At 45.9% G+C, this 19,187-nt stretch overlaps 1 protein-coding gene across 2 annotated transcripts in view; it reads right to left on the bottom strand.

Annotated features, from left to right (window-relative positions):
• Positions 1-19,187, bottom strand: part of LOC118084239 (uncharacterized) — a 281,031-nt gene that overhangs the window by 27,900 nt on the left and 233,944 nt on the right. For both annotated transcript variants that reach the window (XM_060270659.2, XM_060270658.2), the window contains exons 47-53: positions 16,781-16,888; positions 14,152-14,259; positions 12,144-12,251; positions 10,797-10,850; positions 9,271-9,333; positions 5,937-5,990; positions 4,737-4,772 (exon numbers count right to left, since the gene is read on the bottom strand). In XM_060270659.2, coding sequence (XP_060126642.2) covers positions 4,737-4,772; positions 5,937-5,990; positions 9,271-9,333; positions 10,797-10,850; positions 12,144-12,251; positions 14,152-14,259; positions 16,781-16,888 — 531 coding nt within the window. The remainder of the gene's footprint in view (positions 1-4,736; positions 4,773-5,936; positions 5,991-9,270; positions 9,334-10,796; positions 10,851-12,143; positions 12,252-14,151; positions 14,260-16,780; positions 16,889-19,187) is intronic.

A 19,187-nucleotide genomic window follows, 5' to 3' on the forward strand; every position in this document is an offset into this window, starting at 1 on the left:
GGCCGCTGGCCCGCGATGCCCCCAGACCCACTCCGACTGTTTTTGGAGTGGGGGGAGCTTGGGCTGAGCACTTACGACGGCCAGGACTCCCGGACGCTAATCTGCATGGCGGGGATTTCCATGGTTAAAGAAGATAATTAGGCTTAAATCTATGGACATACTTCAGAAGGAGGGGAAGAAGCGCTGTTTACTGCTGAGAATTTTATGCTGCTGAGCGAGAGGAGTCAAAGAATGTACGGCATCTGGAAGAAGGATTGATGGGGACGGAGCGATAAGGGAAGCAAGTTTTTATTTTTTCTTCATATTGTTGCCTCGTATCTTCCCGGACGCGATGTCCTGGCTTGTTTGGAGTGAAAGAGAAGCAAAAGACTGTGTGAGTTGAACTCTATAGCTGTTGTTACTGAGCATATTTCTTAAAGATGTGAAGTTGCCGATGAGAAAAGCCCCCCCCTAGTCAGACGGAAGGACTTCTGGACGCGTTCGGAGGATTTATGAGCTGTGACGCACTTTAAATTGGAGCAGCGACCTGAAGCTAAGTTCAGCTATAGGGCAAGGAGATCCATTAATTTACCAAGAGTTCATGGTTGGATGTTTGGGTCTCCTGCCTGAAAAAGCTGTAAATTCTATAAAGATAAATAAATCGTAAATCTTCATGGCTATGAGAGAAAATGAAAGTGATTTGAGCCTTTTAAGATGGCGCTGCTACTCCGTCGCAACAGGGAGCTCCACTAAGAAGATTTATGGGGAGGCTGGACTGATTAACTCACACAGGAGAAAGAACATCTGTGAAACTTCGTTTGACATTTATCTCAGCAGCTGGAACAATCGGATGAAAGTGGAAAACATCTAGGTGACTGTAAGGGGAAGATTTGGAATATTATGAGCTTGGAGGACGATTTGAACTTTAGAAATAAGACGGCAGTGGACAGTTGCGAGGAATTCCCAATTTCTTGAAGCATGGGAACCCAAAAATAAATTATTTAGATGATTTGGCATAACATTCGGTTTGATTGATATATATATGTGTATAATTTGAAATATTGAATGTGATATAATTGGTTTTAATTGGAAAATTAATAAAAATATTTTTTTAAAAAAAATGGAAAGAAACCTAAAGTAGACCATTTGCATGTGTTTGGGTCAAAAGCATGGGTACTTATTCCCAAACAGGTACACAAGAAAGGAGAGCCTAAAACCAAGCAGCTAATTTTTGTGGGTTATCAAGAGCTTGGGAAAGGATATAGGTTCGCAGAAGGAGCAAATGGGATTGTAATTTCCAGAAATGCCACTTTTTGTGAGCATAGTGGTTGGGAGAAATTACATGCTAACACAGAAATTTGGTTTCAATCTTCCCAAGGACGCAGTGATAGTAAAAAAGAGCCTGAGAGTGGAGAGTCTGAGAATGAGGGGGAGAAAAGTACAGATAAGAGATCCTCACAGCAAGAAACTAGTCAGACTTCACCCGTTGCTAAGGAACCGAAAGGGGGGCGAAGTTCTGAGGGGGAAAGTGAGACTGCAGAAACTTTTTCTCCCAGGCGATCTCAGAGGAAAAACAAAGGTGTACCACCAGAACGTTATTCTCCTGATATGGCTAACGTGTTTAATGTTTTAGTGGAGCCACAAAGCTATCAGGAAGTGCTGAGTTTGCCAGAAGAGCAGGCTAACATGTGGTTACAGGCTATGCAGGAAGAGATGTCTTCTCTAAATGAGCATAAAGTTTTTACACCAGTAGCAAAGCCTGAGGGGGCTAAAATTGTGGGCTGCAGATGGGTGTATAAGCTTAAGCCTCTAGTAACAGGAGGATACAAACACAAGGCTCGTTTAGTAGCACAGGGGTATACTCAAAGACCTGGACTGGACTTTGACGAGACTTTTGCCCCGATTGTCAGGCCAGAAAGTGTAAGGTTACTTCTGACAATAGGAGCTAAAAGAAAGCTGAAACTCAATCATTTTGATATACAAGCTGCATACTTACATGCATCTTTAACTGAAGAACTTTACCTTACTGAGCCACCTGGCTTTGAGACAGGGTGCAATAGAGTGTTAAAGTTAAATAAAGCTCTCTATGGGCTTAAGCAGGCTGCTAGATCCTGGAATAAATGTCTCCACGAAGCATTGGTATCTTTAAATTTCAAACAGAGTGTAGCAGACAATTGTGTCTATGTACGTGGAACTGGAAGTGAACAAGAGTTGTGTCTAATATATGTTGATGATGTCTTATATGGTTGCAGGTCAGACAAACAGACAAACAGGTTTGCAAAACAACTGTCTAGCAAATTCAAAGTAAAGGACCTAGGTCCAGTTCGATCATATTTAGGCTTGGAAGTGTGCTGGGCCAAGGATGGTAGTTGTTTGATAAATCAGCAGAGTAAAATCAAGCAGCTTTTAATTAACTATAGGATGCAAGACTGCAAAGGAACTGCAGTACCTATGGAGCCTGGATTTATAAAATCACTTCACACAGATGAGAGCTCATTGTTTGAACACCCTGAACTATATCAATCAGTTATTGGGAGTTTGTTATATCTGGCACAGTGGTCCAGACCAGATATTAGTTACGCAGTTGGCATATTAAGCAGACTGGTTTCAAAACCTACGCTTAATGCCTGGAAAGCAGTGAAACAAGTACTAAGGTACCTTAAGCAAACAATTGGCTATGTTTTACAATTAAATTCAGAAGGAGATGAAGTACTGTATTGTTACTGTGATAGTGACTGGGGAAATCTGCCAGATCGAAAATCTGTTACTGGTTTAGTCATTATGTTTGGAGGGGCGTTAATTACTTGGCGGTCCAGGAAGCAGAACGTAGTAAGTGGATCGTCTACTGAATCGGAATTTGCTGCAATTAATGAATTATGCAACGAAGTGATTTATTTCAAGCAGTTGTTAACAGATATAAATGTAAATTGTGAACAACCTGTACAAGTTTATGTGGATAACCAAGCATGCATAACTTTGAGTAATACAGAAGGTTTGAAATCACGTTCGAAACACATTGCAGTGAAATACCAAAACGTACGTTGCTGTGTACAGAATGATGTGATTAAATGTACTTATGTATCTAGTGAGGAAAATATTGCTGATGTGTTAACTAAACCGTTGTCAAAGATCAAGAACAAACAAATGTGTAAAGGTTTAGGTTTGCTAGAAAAAGCAAGTGAAGAGTTAATTGGTTCAGAAGAATCTGAGAGGGGGTGTTCGGGTTTTTGCTGAGTCAGTAGCATAAAACACCATCAGATTGCTTCTTCACTCAATCGAATCTAGGTCAAACTAATCTAGGTCAAACTAATAACATTTGGCAGAAAGCCAAGGTCTGCTTCTACCTTAGCAACAGCGTTTCTATTGGTTGAGGTTCAACACTGAGACTTGTTATCTGTGAAAGCCAGTTCAGTGTGTGTGTGGTGAGTGTAGGAGAGAAATTGCTGTATAGGTTGAGAGAGAGACAGAGAGGAGAGGATTTATTTTGCTTTGTATATAGAAACTCTGTTTTATTTTATTTTAATAAATCCTGTATATAGTTTATTCTGCGTCCAGACGTCTAGTCATTTTTTCAAGTTACCGCCAGAAGCTTCCGGAAAAACCTGCGCAAACTCTGCTGTGTTCAGGCTGCAGTCACACCTGACACTTAAAAATTCTAAGCCAGCTCCCTAAGCTGTTCCACATAAGGCATCGTTTCCAGGACTTTGACCATTTTGGTTGCCCATGTTTTATGATTTGGTTGCCCATGTTTTATAATTTCTGTCTGGACAACTTTGTCAAGAAAACCACAACAACCACAACAACAAACAAGCCAAGGTAAACCAAAGAAGGAAGTTAAAGGTTAAGACTCCTCCTCACAGATTTATCAGGACACAGCCATGATTTCCCTTCTGGCTAATTTTTTATAAAGGTCAAGGTCAAGGGACCCCTGATCATTAGGTCCAGTTGTGACTGACTCTGGGGTTGCGGCACTCATATTGCATTATTGGGCGAGGGAGCCGGCGTACAGCTTCCAGGTCATGTGTCCAGCATGACAAAGCCACTTCTGGCAAACCAGAGCAGCGCACGGAAACACTGTTTACCTTCCTACTTATTTATCTACTTGCACTTTGATGTGCTTTCGAACTGCTAGGTTGGCAGGAGCTGGGACCGAGCAACAGGAGCTCACCGCGTGGCGGGGATTCGAACCACCGACCTTCTGATCGGCAAGCTCTAGGCTCTGTAGTTTAACCCACAGAGCCACCTGCGTCCCACGTAAAGGTAAAGGGACCCCTGACCATTAGGTCCAGTCGTGTCCGACTCTGGGGTTGCGGCGCTCATCTCGCGTTATTGGCCGAGGGAATGGCGTACAGCTTCCGGGTCATGTGGCCAGCATGACAAAGCCGCTTCTGGCGAACCAGAGCAGCGCACGGAAACGCCGTTTACCTTACCTATTTATCTACTTGCACTTTGACGTGCTTTCGAATTGCTAGGTTGGCAGGAGCTGGAACCGAGCAACGGGAGCTCACCCCGTCACGGGGATTCGAACCACCGACCTTCTGATTGGCAAGCCTTGGCTCTGTGGTTTAACCCACAGCACCACCTGTGTTTTTTATAGCCAAAAGCGTATGGAGGAGGCTGAAATCTGCTGCGGATGACCAGCAGGTGGGAGGGAAGAGGTTCACCATTTGTCCCCCACCTTGGAAACTGCCACATCAAATGTTTTGAATTACCGGTACCTGGTTCTGAACATAGCCCTAATAGTGCAAAGGACTCACCATTTCACCATGACTGCCTTTGTCTCCTTTGGGGCCCTATGTGGAGGAAAAGACATTGATGCACATGTTATACCGAAATTCAACTCACATAACACAAACCTACCGGTAGGTTACGACTAGCAAGTATCAATTACAAAAAAAAAAAAAAAAAGTAACCGGCTGCTGTAATCAAACACTAATTTATAAACATATAGAATCACAGAATCATAGAATCATAGAGGTGGAAGAGACCACAAGGGCCATCCAGTCCAACCTTGGTTTTTCATGTAAATTATCAACATGTTTTATCTTAAATGAATAAAGATTTCTGAAAATAATAGTATGCAACTAATTTTATTAATTACACAAAATGTAAGCATTTAGTACAATAGTACAATTTATACCAAGTAATTAAGTCTAATGTGAATTTTTAATGCAACACATAATATGAGTGGCGTTTTATTGTTTATGTTTACTTGTTGAGTACACCATTTGCTTAATTGTTCCATATCATTTTTTCAAAACCTTTGGTTTTTAATGTCAATTATCAACATGTTTGATCTTCAATAAATAAATATCACAGAAAATAATAGTATGCAACTATTATTGCTCTACATAAAACCTAAAATTTATGTTGATTAGTTCATAATTTAACATACTGAGAATTAAATGGCTCAAATTCCTATGTTTTTATCACTTGTAGTGAGGCAAAATGTCAATCTGTAGGAGCAGGGTCTAAATATTAAGCGATTTGTCCCAAATTTGAAATTTGACTATGTTTATACCATACGCCTGAGATAAGATCAAGGGAGGAAACATTCCCCCCCCTCATTTTTTTTTTTTATAACTCACCCTATTGTACAAGGGCAACGCTGAGGCTAAGGAGGAAGAGGAGGAGACTGATAATGCCGCCCCCCGGACTGATTGCAAATACGGTAGTAAGGCAAGTGGCGAAGGGGATTGGTGGAGGGCAGTCTCACTCACCCTAACGGACCAGCCCCCAGCGTTAAAACCTGGGTCTCATGGTGTCCCCTGGAGCTCCACAATTCCAGAGTTAAGCTACCCAACGCTAATCAGGAAGGGAACCAAGGCATTGTTGTGCCACCAAAACTGAACCCAGCAATGCATCTTCCTCGAAAGTTGGGAGCGACTGATGTAGAGAACCCCACACTTCTTCCAGTATTTACAACCTAAGTCGGAATGAGCAGGAGAGACACTTACAGGGCTTCCTGTTGGACCCCTGATCCCAAGTGGGCCAGTAACGCCTTCTTTCCCCTGCGGAGAACAAGAAAGGTTGGTCAATTCATTAAACTACCAGAACTTCCGACCGCCCTTTTTCTTTCCCTTTCTGTGCTTCCCATTCACACAAGAACCCGTCTCCATTTCAAGAGTGCCTTCTGTCAGCTTCAGCTGGTGGCTCAGCTGTGTCCCTGTGTGGACAGGGGTAGCCTAACTTCTGTCATCTGTACTCTCCGTCAAACACAGTCAAAGCATTCCTGACATATGGCTGACAACAACGCGTGGCCGGGTCAGCTAGTAGAATCATAGAGTTGGAAGAGACCACAAGGGCCATCTAGTCCAACCCCCTGCCAATTAGGAAACACCATCCAAGCATTCCTGACATATGGCTGACAGCAACGTGGGGCAGCTAGTAGAATCATAGAATTATAGAGTCGCCTCTAGTTTAGATTGCTGCAAAACATTCTACATGGGGCTGCCTCTGAAGAAAGTTCAGAAACTTCCGTTGGTGTAGAATTCGGCAGCCAAGCCACACACCAGGGAGTGGTACCTCTACTTACGAATTTAATATGTTCCGAACACACATTCATAAGTCGAAAAAAATTGTAAGTCGAATCCCATAGGAATGCATTGGGAGAAAAAAATTCGTAAGTCAATTCGTAAGTCGAAAAAATCCTATCTAAACCGCATCCAAGATGGCGGACAGAGCTCCGTTCGTAAGTAGAAACATTCGTAAGTAGAGTTATTCGTAAGTAGAGGTACCACTGTATCACACAAATTCTGGCCTGACTGCACTGGCTGCCAAGTAGTTTCTATGCTTACCTTTAAATACTGCAAACAGATTGAGTTAGTTAAAAAAACATGAATGGTACGCTTTGACCTTGGAACTATGAAACTAGAGGTAAGCATCCTTTGTTTGTTATAAGTCTATATGAAAATTTCTATATATCTCCTATGTAAAGAGGACAAAAGCTGTGCTGTCTGTGTCTGTTGGGATTTTCTGTCTATAATTGTATATATAAAGAAGACAGAATGTAATGTAATACTCTAAGACACATTTTTAGAATCATAGAATCCTAGATTGGAAGAGACCACAAGGGCCATCCAGTCCAACCCGCTGCCAAGCAGGAAACACCGTCAAAGCATTCTTGACATATGGCTGACAGCTATGTATAGCCAGGTCAGCTAATAGAACCATAGAATCATAGAGTTGGAAGAGACCACAAGGGCCATCCAGTCCAACCCCCTGCCAAGCAGGGAACACCATCAAAGCTTTCCTGACAGATGGCCGTCAAGCCATCTTAAAGACCTCCAAAGAAGGAGACTCCATCACACTCCTTGGCAGCAAATTCCACTGTCGGGCAGCTCTTACTGTCAGGAAGTTTTTAATGTAAGACTCTTTGTCATTCCAGCTGATGAAGAATAAAGAATAAACCGAAGAATAAACCGAAACAGGGCCTTGTCCTGGATTTCTAAAAATTGGAATTTGTCCTCTTATTATCAACTGAAAACTTTCTAAAAATTATTCCTTGACCTGGCCACAGCTCTTGGAATCTTTTCATTGGATTTTCTCAACTCTCCAAGGACTCCAATTTATTGGTGTTCTAAACTGCATGACATTCCCCCCCCAAAAAAACGAGTTTTCTTCCTGCTTCAATTTCTGATAATTCCCCACTCGCTTGCTCTCCTTTCTTTTGTTGCTGCATTCCCTTGCCCCCCCCCCAGCCTCTTGCCATCATAGCTGCCAAGTCTCCCGTATTCCCCGGGAAACCCCCATTTTTCCAGCCGTTCCCAGCTGGAAAAACGGATTTATTTATTTTTTGTTTCCCCCTGGTTTACTTACCGGCCGGGGGAGGCTCCTTCTGTGCATGTCTGGAGTCTCTGGACATGCACAGAAGCGATTTCTGGTGCGACGGCCATTTTGGAACTGGGCAGAGCATGCTCAGAAGACTTTCAATGCTGCTCTGCCCAGTTCCCAAATGGCCGCAGCACGACTTTCAGTCTGCCGCCCATTATTTTTCTGGCTGGAACTTGGCAGGTATGCTTGCCATTGCATAGATTTTTCAGTGTCGCCCTTGCCCCTACCCCCCCCCCAGCACTCCATTCTCCTCCTTCTCCAGATCCTCTTCCTTCCCTTCCCTCTCTCTCCTTCTGCTGGGATCCCTCTTCCATTCGCTCCCCTACTCCCTCATCCTGCCAAGGGCTTCCCCCTCTGCCTCCACTGCCCGCTGCTTTCCTCCCCCCCTCCAAGTCCAGTATTCTACACCCTACACTACACTGCCCAGCCTCTGCCTAATGCTGAGTGAGAGCCTCCTCCAGGGTCTGTCCACCACTTTAAGGTGGCCCCGAGGCTCTTTTATGTGGCCCCCGGGGCTCTTTTATGTTTAGCCTGGGGACCCCCACCGCCCGCTGCCACTGCCCGCTCTTACCGGCGTGGTGCAGTGTGGCTGCTGACTTCCGACCCGGAAAAGCGACGGAAATAGCTTGTGCACACGCACATAGCGTCATTTCCGGTGTACTTCCATGTCGGAGGAGGCTTCTGCACATGCACACAAGCTATTTCCAGCGCTTTCTAGGTCAGGAGTGTGCCAGAAATAGTGTTTGCGCATCGGTGCGCACAGCCGTGTGCCACCACCCTCCGGCCTGCCATGCAATCGGCGCGGCCCAAAGCTAGGTAAGTTTGGGGACCCGTGTTTTATGGCCACAGCTGAGGGGCACCACTATTCCGGTAGAATGTGCAAAGAGGAAGACATATGTGTGTGTGTGTGTGTGTGTGTGTGTGCGCGCGTGCGTGGTGGGAAGAGGGAGTGTGATACGTCATGCGACGGGACAAGTTGGGGGGAATCACAGGGGAAAGCCGGGGGTAGGGGGAGGAGGGGGTGGGATATGTCATGGATCAACACAGGGTGGTAGCAGTCACAGGGATTAGCCACAGCAATGCGTGGCAGGGCCAGCTACCGTGTGTGTGTGTGTGTGTGTGTGTGTGTGTGTGTGTGTGTGTGTATATATATATATATATATATATATGTATATGTATATGTATATGTATATGTATATATATATATATGTAATTGTATCTGAAAATAAAATGTAGAAAAGGAAATAATTCTTCTCAAAGACAGTTTCACAGAGAAAGCAGAAGGGAGATCCTCACTTGGGCAGCCTCCATGCTGTCATTTTCTGCAACATGCCAGTTAACCCAGCGCTGGTGCTTAATTTCTGTTCCAGCTGTTGCTGTCTGCTGTTTAGAAGATACCCTTAAGGAAGAGATGAGGATGCAATGGTTGAGGAAGGGAATCCGATTTCTGCAACTTACCATGAGGCCCTGAGGACCCTTGGGGCCCTGGATTCCTTTGAACCCGGTATCTCCAGGGGGTCCCTGTAGGTATAAAAGATGGGTGTGAATCATAGAATCCTAGAATCCTAGAGTTAGAAAAGACCACAAGGGCCATCCAGTCCAACCCCCTGCCAAGCAGGAAACACCATCAAAGCATCCTTGACATATGCCTGTCAAGCCTCTGCTTAAAGACCTCCAAAGAAGGAGACTCCACCACACTCCTTGGCAGCAAATTCCACTGTTGAAGAGCTCTTACTGCCAGGAAGTTCTTCCTGATGTTGAGGTGGAATCTTCTTTCTTGTAGTTTGAATCCTTTGCTCTGTGTCCGCTTCTCTGGAGCAGCATAAAACAACCTTTCTCTCTCCTCTATATGACATCCTTTTATATCTTTGAACATGGCTATCATATCACCCCTTAACCTTCTCTTCTCGAGGCTAAACTTATCCAGCTCCCTAAGCCGTTCCTCATAAGGCATCATTTCCAGGCCTTTGACCATTTTGGTTGTCCTCCTCTGGACACGTTCCAGCTTGTCAGTATCCTTCTTGAACTGTGGTGCCCAGAACTGGACACAGTACTCCAGGTGAGGTCTGACCAGAGCCGAATACAGTGGTACTATTACTTCCCTTGATCTAGATGCTATACTCCTACTGATACAGCCCAGAATTGCATTGGCTTTTTGAGTTGCTGCATCACACTGTTGACTCATGTCAAGTTTGTGGTCTACCAAGACTCCTAGATCCTTTTCACATGTACTGCTCTCAAGCCAGGTGTCACCCATCCTCTATTTGTGCCTTTCATTTTTTATTTTATTTTTTGCCCAAATGGAGTACTTTACATTTCTCCTTGTCAAAATTCATCTTGTTTGCTTTGGCCCAGTTGTCTAATCTGTTCAGGTCATTTGGAAGTGTGATCCTGTCCTCTGGGGTATTAGCCATCCCTCCCAATTTGTCACCTGCAAACTTGATCAGGATGCCCTCAAGCCCATCGTCCAAGTCATTGATAAAGATGTTGAAGAAGACTGGGCCCAAGACAGAACCCTGTGGCACCCCACTTAGTCACTACTCTCTAGGATGAGGAGGAGCCATTGATGAGCACCCTTTCGGTTCAGTCAGCCAGCCGGTTACAAATCCACTGAATGGGAGCATTCTCTAGCCCACATTTCACCAGCTTCTTTACAAGAATATCATGGGGCACCTTGTCAAAGGCCTTGCTGAAATCAAGATAGGCTACATCAGGCACCCCCAAACTTTGGCCCTCCAGATGTTTTGGACTACAATTCTCATCTTCCCCAACCACTGGTCCTGTTAGCTAGGGATCATGGGAGTTGTAGGACAAATCATCTGGAGGGCCACAGTTCGGGGATGCCTGGGCTACATCCACAGCGTTCTCTTCATCCCTGTCAACTGCTCAGCAACTGCTCATTCAAAAGCAGGGTGAAAGCAACATTTCCCTCAGTGAAATTGCCAGCTTCAGTGATATGTTATTTATATGCACAGTGATCTCACCTTTGGCCCAAACAGCCCAGCAATCCCTGGAAATCCTGATTCACCGAAGTCTCCCTGGAAGTTTAAAAAGAAAAAAAGAGATTAAAGGAAGTGTTCAAGAAGCTCAAGTTTAAAGGACAAAGGGAGAGCAACTATGAGCTAGACCAGACATCCCCAAACTTCGGCCCTCCAGATGTTTTGGACTACAATTCCCGTCATCCCTGACCACTGGTCCTCTTAGCTAGGGATCATGAGAGTTGTAGGCTAAAACATCTGGAGGGCCGCAGTTTGGGGATGCTTGCTCTAAAGCTTGGGTTCAATTTTATATCTGCTTACAGTGGTCCAAAATGGTCCACTGAGCAATAATTTTTTTAGAATCATTTTGTGCGTGAGGTTTCTTTATCAAATCTCTTTGAAAGTCAGATTTTATCTAATCTTTCCTGAAAGCTCATCAAATGATGATACAGGGAAATGAGGCTGTAAAGAAAGTCACCACCCTATTGTATACATATGACTCTAAAGCTTGGGTTCAATTTCATATCTGCTTGCAGTGACTTCAAAAAATGGTCCAAAAAATGATATATAATTTTTTAAAATCATTTTGTGTGTGAGGTTTTTTTTTAATCAAATCTCTTTGAAAGTCAGATTTTATCTAATCTTTCATGAAAGCTCATCAAATGATGATACAGGGAAATTAGGTTGTGAAAAAAATCATCACCCTAGCGCCTACGTTTTGAAGGTTTGCGACAGAGAGAGCCTGGTCGGAAGTCAGTATTCAGTGCAAAGTGGGCAAACCTTTGCAAGCAAAACACAGGCTACATTCTCTATCTGCAGGACACCGTTTGAAATCTCCTGACCTTTGCACAAGAATATGGGAAAGTCGGCTGGAACATTTGAGGGGACACCTCGATGGCATTTTAGAGAGAATGGAAAGCTAAGTCCTGGACTAGGGTCTTGATTCACTGAGCTGCAAGGATGGGATGGAGGGTGGGGATCTGGCGTGCACATCCAACTCTCCCAAAATAAGCCAGAGCATGGTTGAGACCCAAAGTATTTTATGCAGGGATAATAACACAAAAACAAATCTTTCAAGCTGTGCAGTTAAGTCATAGAATCATAGAATCATAGAATCATAGGGTTGGAAGAGACCATAAGGGCCATCCAGTCCAATCCCCTGCCAAGCAGTAAACACCATCAAAGCATTCTTGACATATGCCTGTCAAGCCTCTGCTTAAAGACCTCCAAAGAAGGAGACTCCACCACAGTCCTTGGCAGCAAATTCCACTGCTGAACAGCTCTTACTGTCAGGAAGTTCTTCCTAATGTTGAGGTGGAATCTTCTCAACAGTAGAACGACGCATCTACTTACCAGCTGCCCCATTGGTCCTGCCTCACCAGGGGGTCCAGGAAGGCCCATCCCACCTTGGTGGCCTCGTTTCCCTAAAGGGCCAGCCTGCCCAGGCAAGCCCTGTTCTCCCTAAAAAGCAATGGAGAGGGTCAATATCATTCAATGGAAAAAACTGTTCACTCTAATAATAATAATAATAATAATAATAATAATAATAATAATAATTTATTATTTATACCCCCACATCTGGCTGGGTTTCCCCAGCCACTCTGGGCGGCTTCCAACAGACAAATGAAATAAAATAATTGATTAAACATTAAAAGCCTCCCTAAACAGGGCTGCCTTGAGATGTCTTCTAAAGGTCTGGTAATTCTCTTTGACCTCTGATGGGAGAGCATTCCACAAGGTGGGTTCCACTACTGAGAAGGCCCTCTGCCTCGTTCCCTGTAACTTGGCTTCTCGCGATGAGGGAACCGCCAGAAGGCCCTCGGCACTGGACCTCAGTGTCCGGGCAGAACGATGGGGGTGGAGACGCTCCTTCAGGTATACTGGACCGAGTCCATTTAGGGCTTTAAAGGTCACCTTCAAAGGTAGCCCCACGTAGAGCGCATTGCAGTAGTCCAAGCGAGAGATAACTAGAGCATGCACCACTCTGGCGAGACAGTCCGTGGGGAGATAGGGTCTCAGCCTGCGTACCAGACGGAGCTGGTAGACAAATGCCCTGGACACAGAATTGACCTGCACCTCCATGGACAGCTGTGAGTCTAAGAATGACTCCCAGGCTGCGCATGTGGACCTTCAGGGGCACAGTTACCCCATTCAGGACCAGGGAGTCCTCCACACCTGCCCGCCTCCTGTCCCCCACAAACAGTACTTCTGTCTTGTCAGGGTTCAACCTCAATCCGTTAGCCGCCATCCATCCTCCAACCGCCTCCAGGCACTCACACAGGACCTTCACCACTTTCAATTTGGAGACGCTCCTTCAGGTATACTGGACCGAGTCCATTTAGGGCTTTAAAGGTCAGCACCAACACTTTGAATTGTGCCCAGAAATGTACTGGGAGCCAATGTAGGTCTTTCAGGACCAGTGTTATGTGGTCTCGGCAGCCGCTCCCAGTCACCAGTATAGCTGCCGCATTCTGGATTAGTTGTAGTTTCCGGGGCACCTTCAAAGGTAGCCCCACATAGAGCGCATTGCAGTAGTCCAAGCAGGAGATAACCAGAGCATGCACCGCTCTGGCGAGACAGTCCGTGGGCAGGGAGGGTCTCATCCTGCATACCAGATGGAGCTGATAGACAGCCTCCCTGTGGCTCCATGGACAGCTGTGAGTCCAAAATGACTCCCAGGCTGTGCACCTGGTCCTTCAGGGGCACAGTTACCCCATTCAGGACCAGGGAGTCCTCCACACCTGCCCGCCTCCTGTCCCCCACAAGCAGTACTTCTGTCTTGTCAGGATTCAGCCTCAATCTGTTAGGCGCCATCCATCCTCCAACCGCTTCCAGGCACTCACACAGGACCTTCACCGCCTTCACTGGTTCTGATTTGAAAGAGAGGTAGAGCTGGGTATCATCCGCATACTGATGAACACCCAGCCCAAACCCCCTGATGATCTCTCCCAGCAGCTGCATGTAGATGTTAAAAAACATGGGGGAGAGAACAGAGCCCTAAGGCACCCCAGAGAACAGAGCCCTAAGGCACGCCCAGGGGTCTGAACACTCATCCCCCCCACCACTTTCTGAACACGGCCCAGGAGGAAGGAGCGGAACCACTGCATGACAGTGTCCCCAGCTCCCAACCCCTCTAGACGGTCTAGAAGGATGTTATGGTCAATGGTGTCAAAAGCCGCTGAGAGATCTAGCAGGACTAGGAAACAGCTCTCACCTTTGTCCCTAGCCCGCCGGAGATCATTGACCAGCGCGACCAAGGCAGTTTCTTTGGTGGGGAGGGAAAATTGCTCTCTGTGAATTGCTTTCCCCTTTGCCTCCCCACCTCTGGTTGTCAAACCAAAGGGGGAGGGGAGAAACCAACCTTCAATCCTGGGGGGCCCTGAGCTCCGGGAAGACCAAGGACACCGGGATTCCCTCTGTTCCCCAACACTCCTGGGGTGCCTTCCTCTCCATCTTCGCCCTGCTCTCCCTTGAGAAAGGTGGGGAGAGAGAGTTGTGTTTTTTTAAACATTTCAATTGTTATAAAATGGTGGGAAATTACATAGAATCATGGAATCATACAGTTAGAAGATACAACAAGGGCCATCCAGTCCAACCCCCTGCCAAGCAGGAAACACTATCAAAACATTTTTGACATGTGGCTGTCAAACCTCTGCTTAAAGACCTCCACCACAATTGGCAGCCAATTCCACTGTCGAACAGCTCTTACTGTCATGAAGTTCTTCCTAATGTTTAGGTGGAATCTTTTTTCTTGTAGTTTGTAGTTTGAATCCATTGCTCCGTGTCCACTTCTCTGGAGCAGCAGAAAACAACCTTTCACCCTCTTCTATGGTTACAGGTAGGTAGCCGAGTTGGTCTGAGTTGAAGTAAAATAAAAAAATTCCTTCAGTAGCACCTTAAAGACCAACTAAGTTTTTATTTTGGTATGAGCTTTCGTGTGCATGCACAGCATGCACACGAAAGCTCATACCAAAATAAAAACTTACCGTAGTTGGTCTTTAAGGTGCTACTGAAGGATTTTTTTCATTTTACCCTCTTCTATATTACATTCTTTTATATATTTGAACATAGCTATCATATCACCGCCTTCACCTTCTCTTCTCCAGGCTAAACATACCCAGCTCCCTAAGCCGTTCCTCATAAGGCATCATTTCCAGGCCTTTGACCATTTTGGTTGCCCTCTTCTGGAAACGTTCCAGCTTGTCAGTATCCTTCTTGAACTGTGGTGCCCAGAACTGGACACAGTACTCCAAGTGAGGTCTGACCAGAGCAGAATACAGTGGTACTATTACTTCCCTTGATCTAGATGCTATACTCCTATTGATGCAGCCCAGAATTGCATTGGCTTTTTGAGCTGCTGCATCACACTGTTGACTCATTACAGAGGGGAATAGATCAAATGGCACAGAATGAGCAATAAAGATTTTTTGGTGCTTACATTTCCAACAAAAAGGATGAAAAGGAAACAAGAAAGGTTAATGCAATCTACCTCTGCGGGATTCCTAATATCACAGAGTAATGTGGCTGAGCCTAATATCACAGGGTAATGTGGCTGAGCCTACCCTGCACCTTGTTATTCTGATACATAATCAACTGGACTGTTTTCTAATAATTTTTGTCTCCCCTATGTGCATTTAATAATATCCAGAAGCTTCAGCATTTACTCACTTTGCTGATATCAATTTATATTTTGAAAAGTGTAGATAATGCCAGCAAACCTTGAAAACAATCCGTGTTTCTCATAAAATAAGATGTACCTATAAAATAAGCAACCAGAGGAACCAGAGACCAAATAGCAAATATGTGCTGGATTATGGAGAAAGCTAGAGAGTTCCAGAAAAACGTCTACTTCTGCTTCATTGACTATGCAAAAGCCTTTGACTGTGTCAACCACAGCAAACTATGCCAAGCTCTTAAAGAAATGGGAGTGCCTGATCACCTCATCTGTATCCTGAGAAATCTCTATGTGGGATAAGAAGCTACAGTTAGAACTGGATATGGAACAACTGATTGGTTCAAAATTGGGAAAGGAGTACGACAAGGTTGTATATTGTCTCCCTGCTTATTTAACTTATATGCAGAGTTTATAATGCGAAAGGCTGGACTAGATGAATCCCACGCCGGAATTAAGATTGCCGGAAGAAATATCAACAACCTCAGATATGCAGATGACACAACCTTGATGGCAGAAAGTGAGGAGGAATTAAAGAACCTTTGAATAAGGGTGAAAGAGGAGAGCACAAAAGATGGTCTGAAGCTCAACATCAAAAAAACCAAGATCATGGCCACTGGTCCCATCACCTCCTGGCAAATAGAAGGGGAAGAAATGGAGGCAGTGAGAGATTTGACCTTCTTGGGTTCCATGATCACTGTAGATGGTGACAGCAGTCACGAAATTAAAAGATGCCTGCTTCTTGGGAGAAAAGCAATGACAAACCTAGACAGCATCTTAAAAAGCAGAGACATCACCTTGCCGACAAAGGTCCGTATAGTTCAAGCTATGGATTTCCCAGTAGTGATGTATGGAAGTGAGAGCTGGACTATAAAGAAGGCTGATCGCCGAAGAATTGATGCTTTTGAATTCTGGTGCTGGAGAAGACTCTTGAGAGTCCCATGGACTGCAAGAAGATCAAACCTATCCATTCTGAAGAACATCAGCCCCGAGTGCTCACTGGAAGGACAGATCCTGAAGCTGAGGCTCCAAGACTTTGGCCACCTCAGGAGAAGAGAAGATTCCATGCAAAAGACCCTGATGTTGGGAAAGATGGAGGGCACTAGGAGACGGGGACGACCGAGGACAAGATGGTTGGACAGTGTTCTCGAGGCTACGAACATGAGTCTGACCAAACTGTGGGAGGCAGTGGAAGACAGGAGTGCCTGGCGTGCTCTGGTCCATGGGGTCACGAAGAGTCGGACATGACTAAACAACTAAACAACAACAGTAATTATATAAATAAAGGGTGGGAACATTTGGCCCTCCAGGTGGTTACCTTTTGTCCAAAGCTGCCGTCTTTGCCAGGAATCCCATCAATTCCAGGGGTGCCCTCTTGACCCTGCCTTCCAACCACTCCTCTTGGACCTGTTAATCCCACAAGACCCTGTAAATATAAACACATTTGAGGCTGAACTGTGAGGACATGAAATACGGTCACAGCAAACCAGCAGTGGGGGTGCAGCAGTTCACAGTATCATAGAAACATAGAGTTGGAAGAGACCACAAGGGCCATCCAGTCCAACCCCCTGCCAAGCAAGAAACACCATCAAAGCATTCCTGACATATGCCTGTCAAGCCTCGGCTTAAAGACCTCCAAAGATAGAGACTCCACCACATTTCTTGGCAGCAAATTCCACTGCCGAACAGCTCTTACTGTCAGGAAGTTCCTAATGTTGAGGTGGAATCTTCTTTCTTGTAGTTTGAATCCATTGCTCCGTGTCCGCTTCTCTGGAGCAGCAGAAAACAACCTTTCTCCGTTCTCTATATGACATCCTTTGATATCTTTGAACATGGCTATCATATCACCCCTTAACCTGCTCTTCTCCAGGCTAAACATACCCAGCTCCCTAAGCCGTTCCTCATAAGGCATCGTTTCCAGGCCTTTGACCATTTTGGTTGCCCTCTTCTGGACGCGTTCCAGCTTGTCAGTCTCCTTCTTGAACTGTGGTGCCCAGAACTGGACACAGTACTCCAGGTTAGGTCTGACCAGAGCAGAATAAAGTGGTACTATTACTTCCCTTGATCTAGATATTATACTCCTATTGATGCAGCCCAGAATTGCATTGGCTTTTTGAGCTCCTGCATCACACTGTTGACTCATGTCAAGTTGGTGGTCTACCAAGACTCCCAGATCCTTTTCACACGTACTGGTCTCAAGCCAGGTGTCTCCCATCCTGTATTTGTGCCTTTCATTTTTATTGGCCCAAGTATAGTACTTTACATTTCTCCCTGTTGAAATTCATCTTGTTTGCTTTGGCCCAGTTGTCTAATCTGTTAAGGTCATTTGGAAGTGTGATCCTGTCCTCTGGGGTATTAGCCACCCCTCCCCATTTGGTGTCATCTGCAAACTTGATCAGGATGCCCTTAAGCCCATTATCCAAGTCATTGATGAAGATGTTGAAGAAGACTGGTCCCAAGACAGAACCCTGTGACACCCCACTAGTCACTACTCTCCGGGATGAGGAGGAGCTATTGATGAGCACCCTTTGGGTTTGGTCAGCCAGCCAGTTCCAAATCCACTGAATGGGAGCATTGTCTAGCCCGCATTTTATCAGCTTCTTTGCCAGAATATCATGGGCACCTTGTCAAAGTCCTTGCTGAAATCAAGATAGACTACATCCACAGCGTTCCCTTCATCTACCAGGCTTGTAAGACTGGGCCCAAGACAGAACCCTGTGGCACCCCACTAGTCACTTCTCTCCAGGGTGAGGAGGAGCCATTGATGAGCACCCTTTGGGTTCGGTCAGCCAGCCAGTTACAAAACCACTGAATGGGAGCATTCGAAATCCACTGAATGGTTACAGCTCCCATCAGCCCTGACCTCTAGCCATGCTCCCAGAAGGCATCCAGTTGAGCAAGGCTGGTCGAGGTAGTTCCCTGCCCCCTTGTGGGGAATTATTGACGTGGGGGGGGGAGTTAAGATGACATGCTCAATAATCTCCAGCATCTCCAGTTAGGACTGGGGACACCCCTCTATCTAAGGCCATCGGAAACCTGCTCCTTATTGCTGAATCTGAGCAAGCATCGTTTGAGTTTTCTGTGGATTGACACTTGCTCCGATTCAGTGCTAAAAAGCCAGTTTCCCCAGGAAAAGCGGCAGGGCAAATTGAAAACTGCCCGGACTGTTGCTTTCTAGGCAGAGCCGTCTCTAGGCCTGGGCTGGGTGGCGCAATGTGCCAGGGCGCCTGGCCACCAGGGGGCGCTGCTGCCTGGTTTGGGATGGAGGAGGAGGATGGGGCCGCCGATGCTGCTGGTTCCGCCTCCGGAGGACGGGGAGCGGGAGACAAGCCCAGGGACTGCTGCTGGTGCAAAGGGGTCTGCGGCTGCCTGCTCTGCGAGGCCGCTCCGTTCCCGCAGGTGCCATGCGCGGCATCAAAGGTGGAGGAGTGATGGTGGGGGAAGGAGCCCGTGCCTGCTGCCTTCGGCCCCAGAACCTCTTTGGCTGAGGGGCGGGCAACTCTTGAGGGGGTGCAGAGTGTAGGCGCCCACCGCGCGGCGGCGAGAAATTGCTGCAATTATAGTAGTGGCTGGGAGGAGCTACTCGGCTGCGAGGAAAGGTTTGGGGCTCTTTTGGTTTGGGGAAAAGGCGCGGGAAAAGTGACACGATCATGGCAATCATGGGGGAAGTGGGTAGAGGAACGTGTTTCCCTCCCTCTCTCACCTAACACTCAAACTCGCGGACA

This window comes from Zootoca vivipara, chromosome Z2 (genome assembly GCF_965207765.1).
Source record: "Zootoca vivipara chromosome Z2, rZooViv2.hap1.1, whole genome shotgun sequence".
NCBI classification, from domain to species: domain Eukaryota; kingdom Metazoa; phylum Chordata; class Lepidosauria; order Squamata; family Lacertidae; genus Zootoca; species Zootoca vivipara.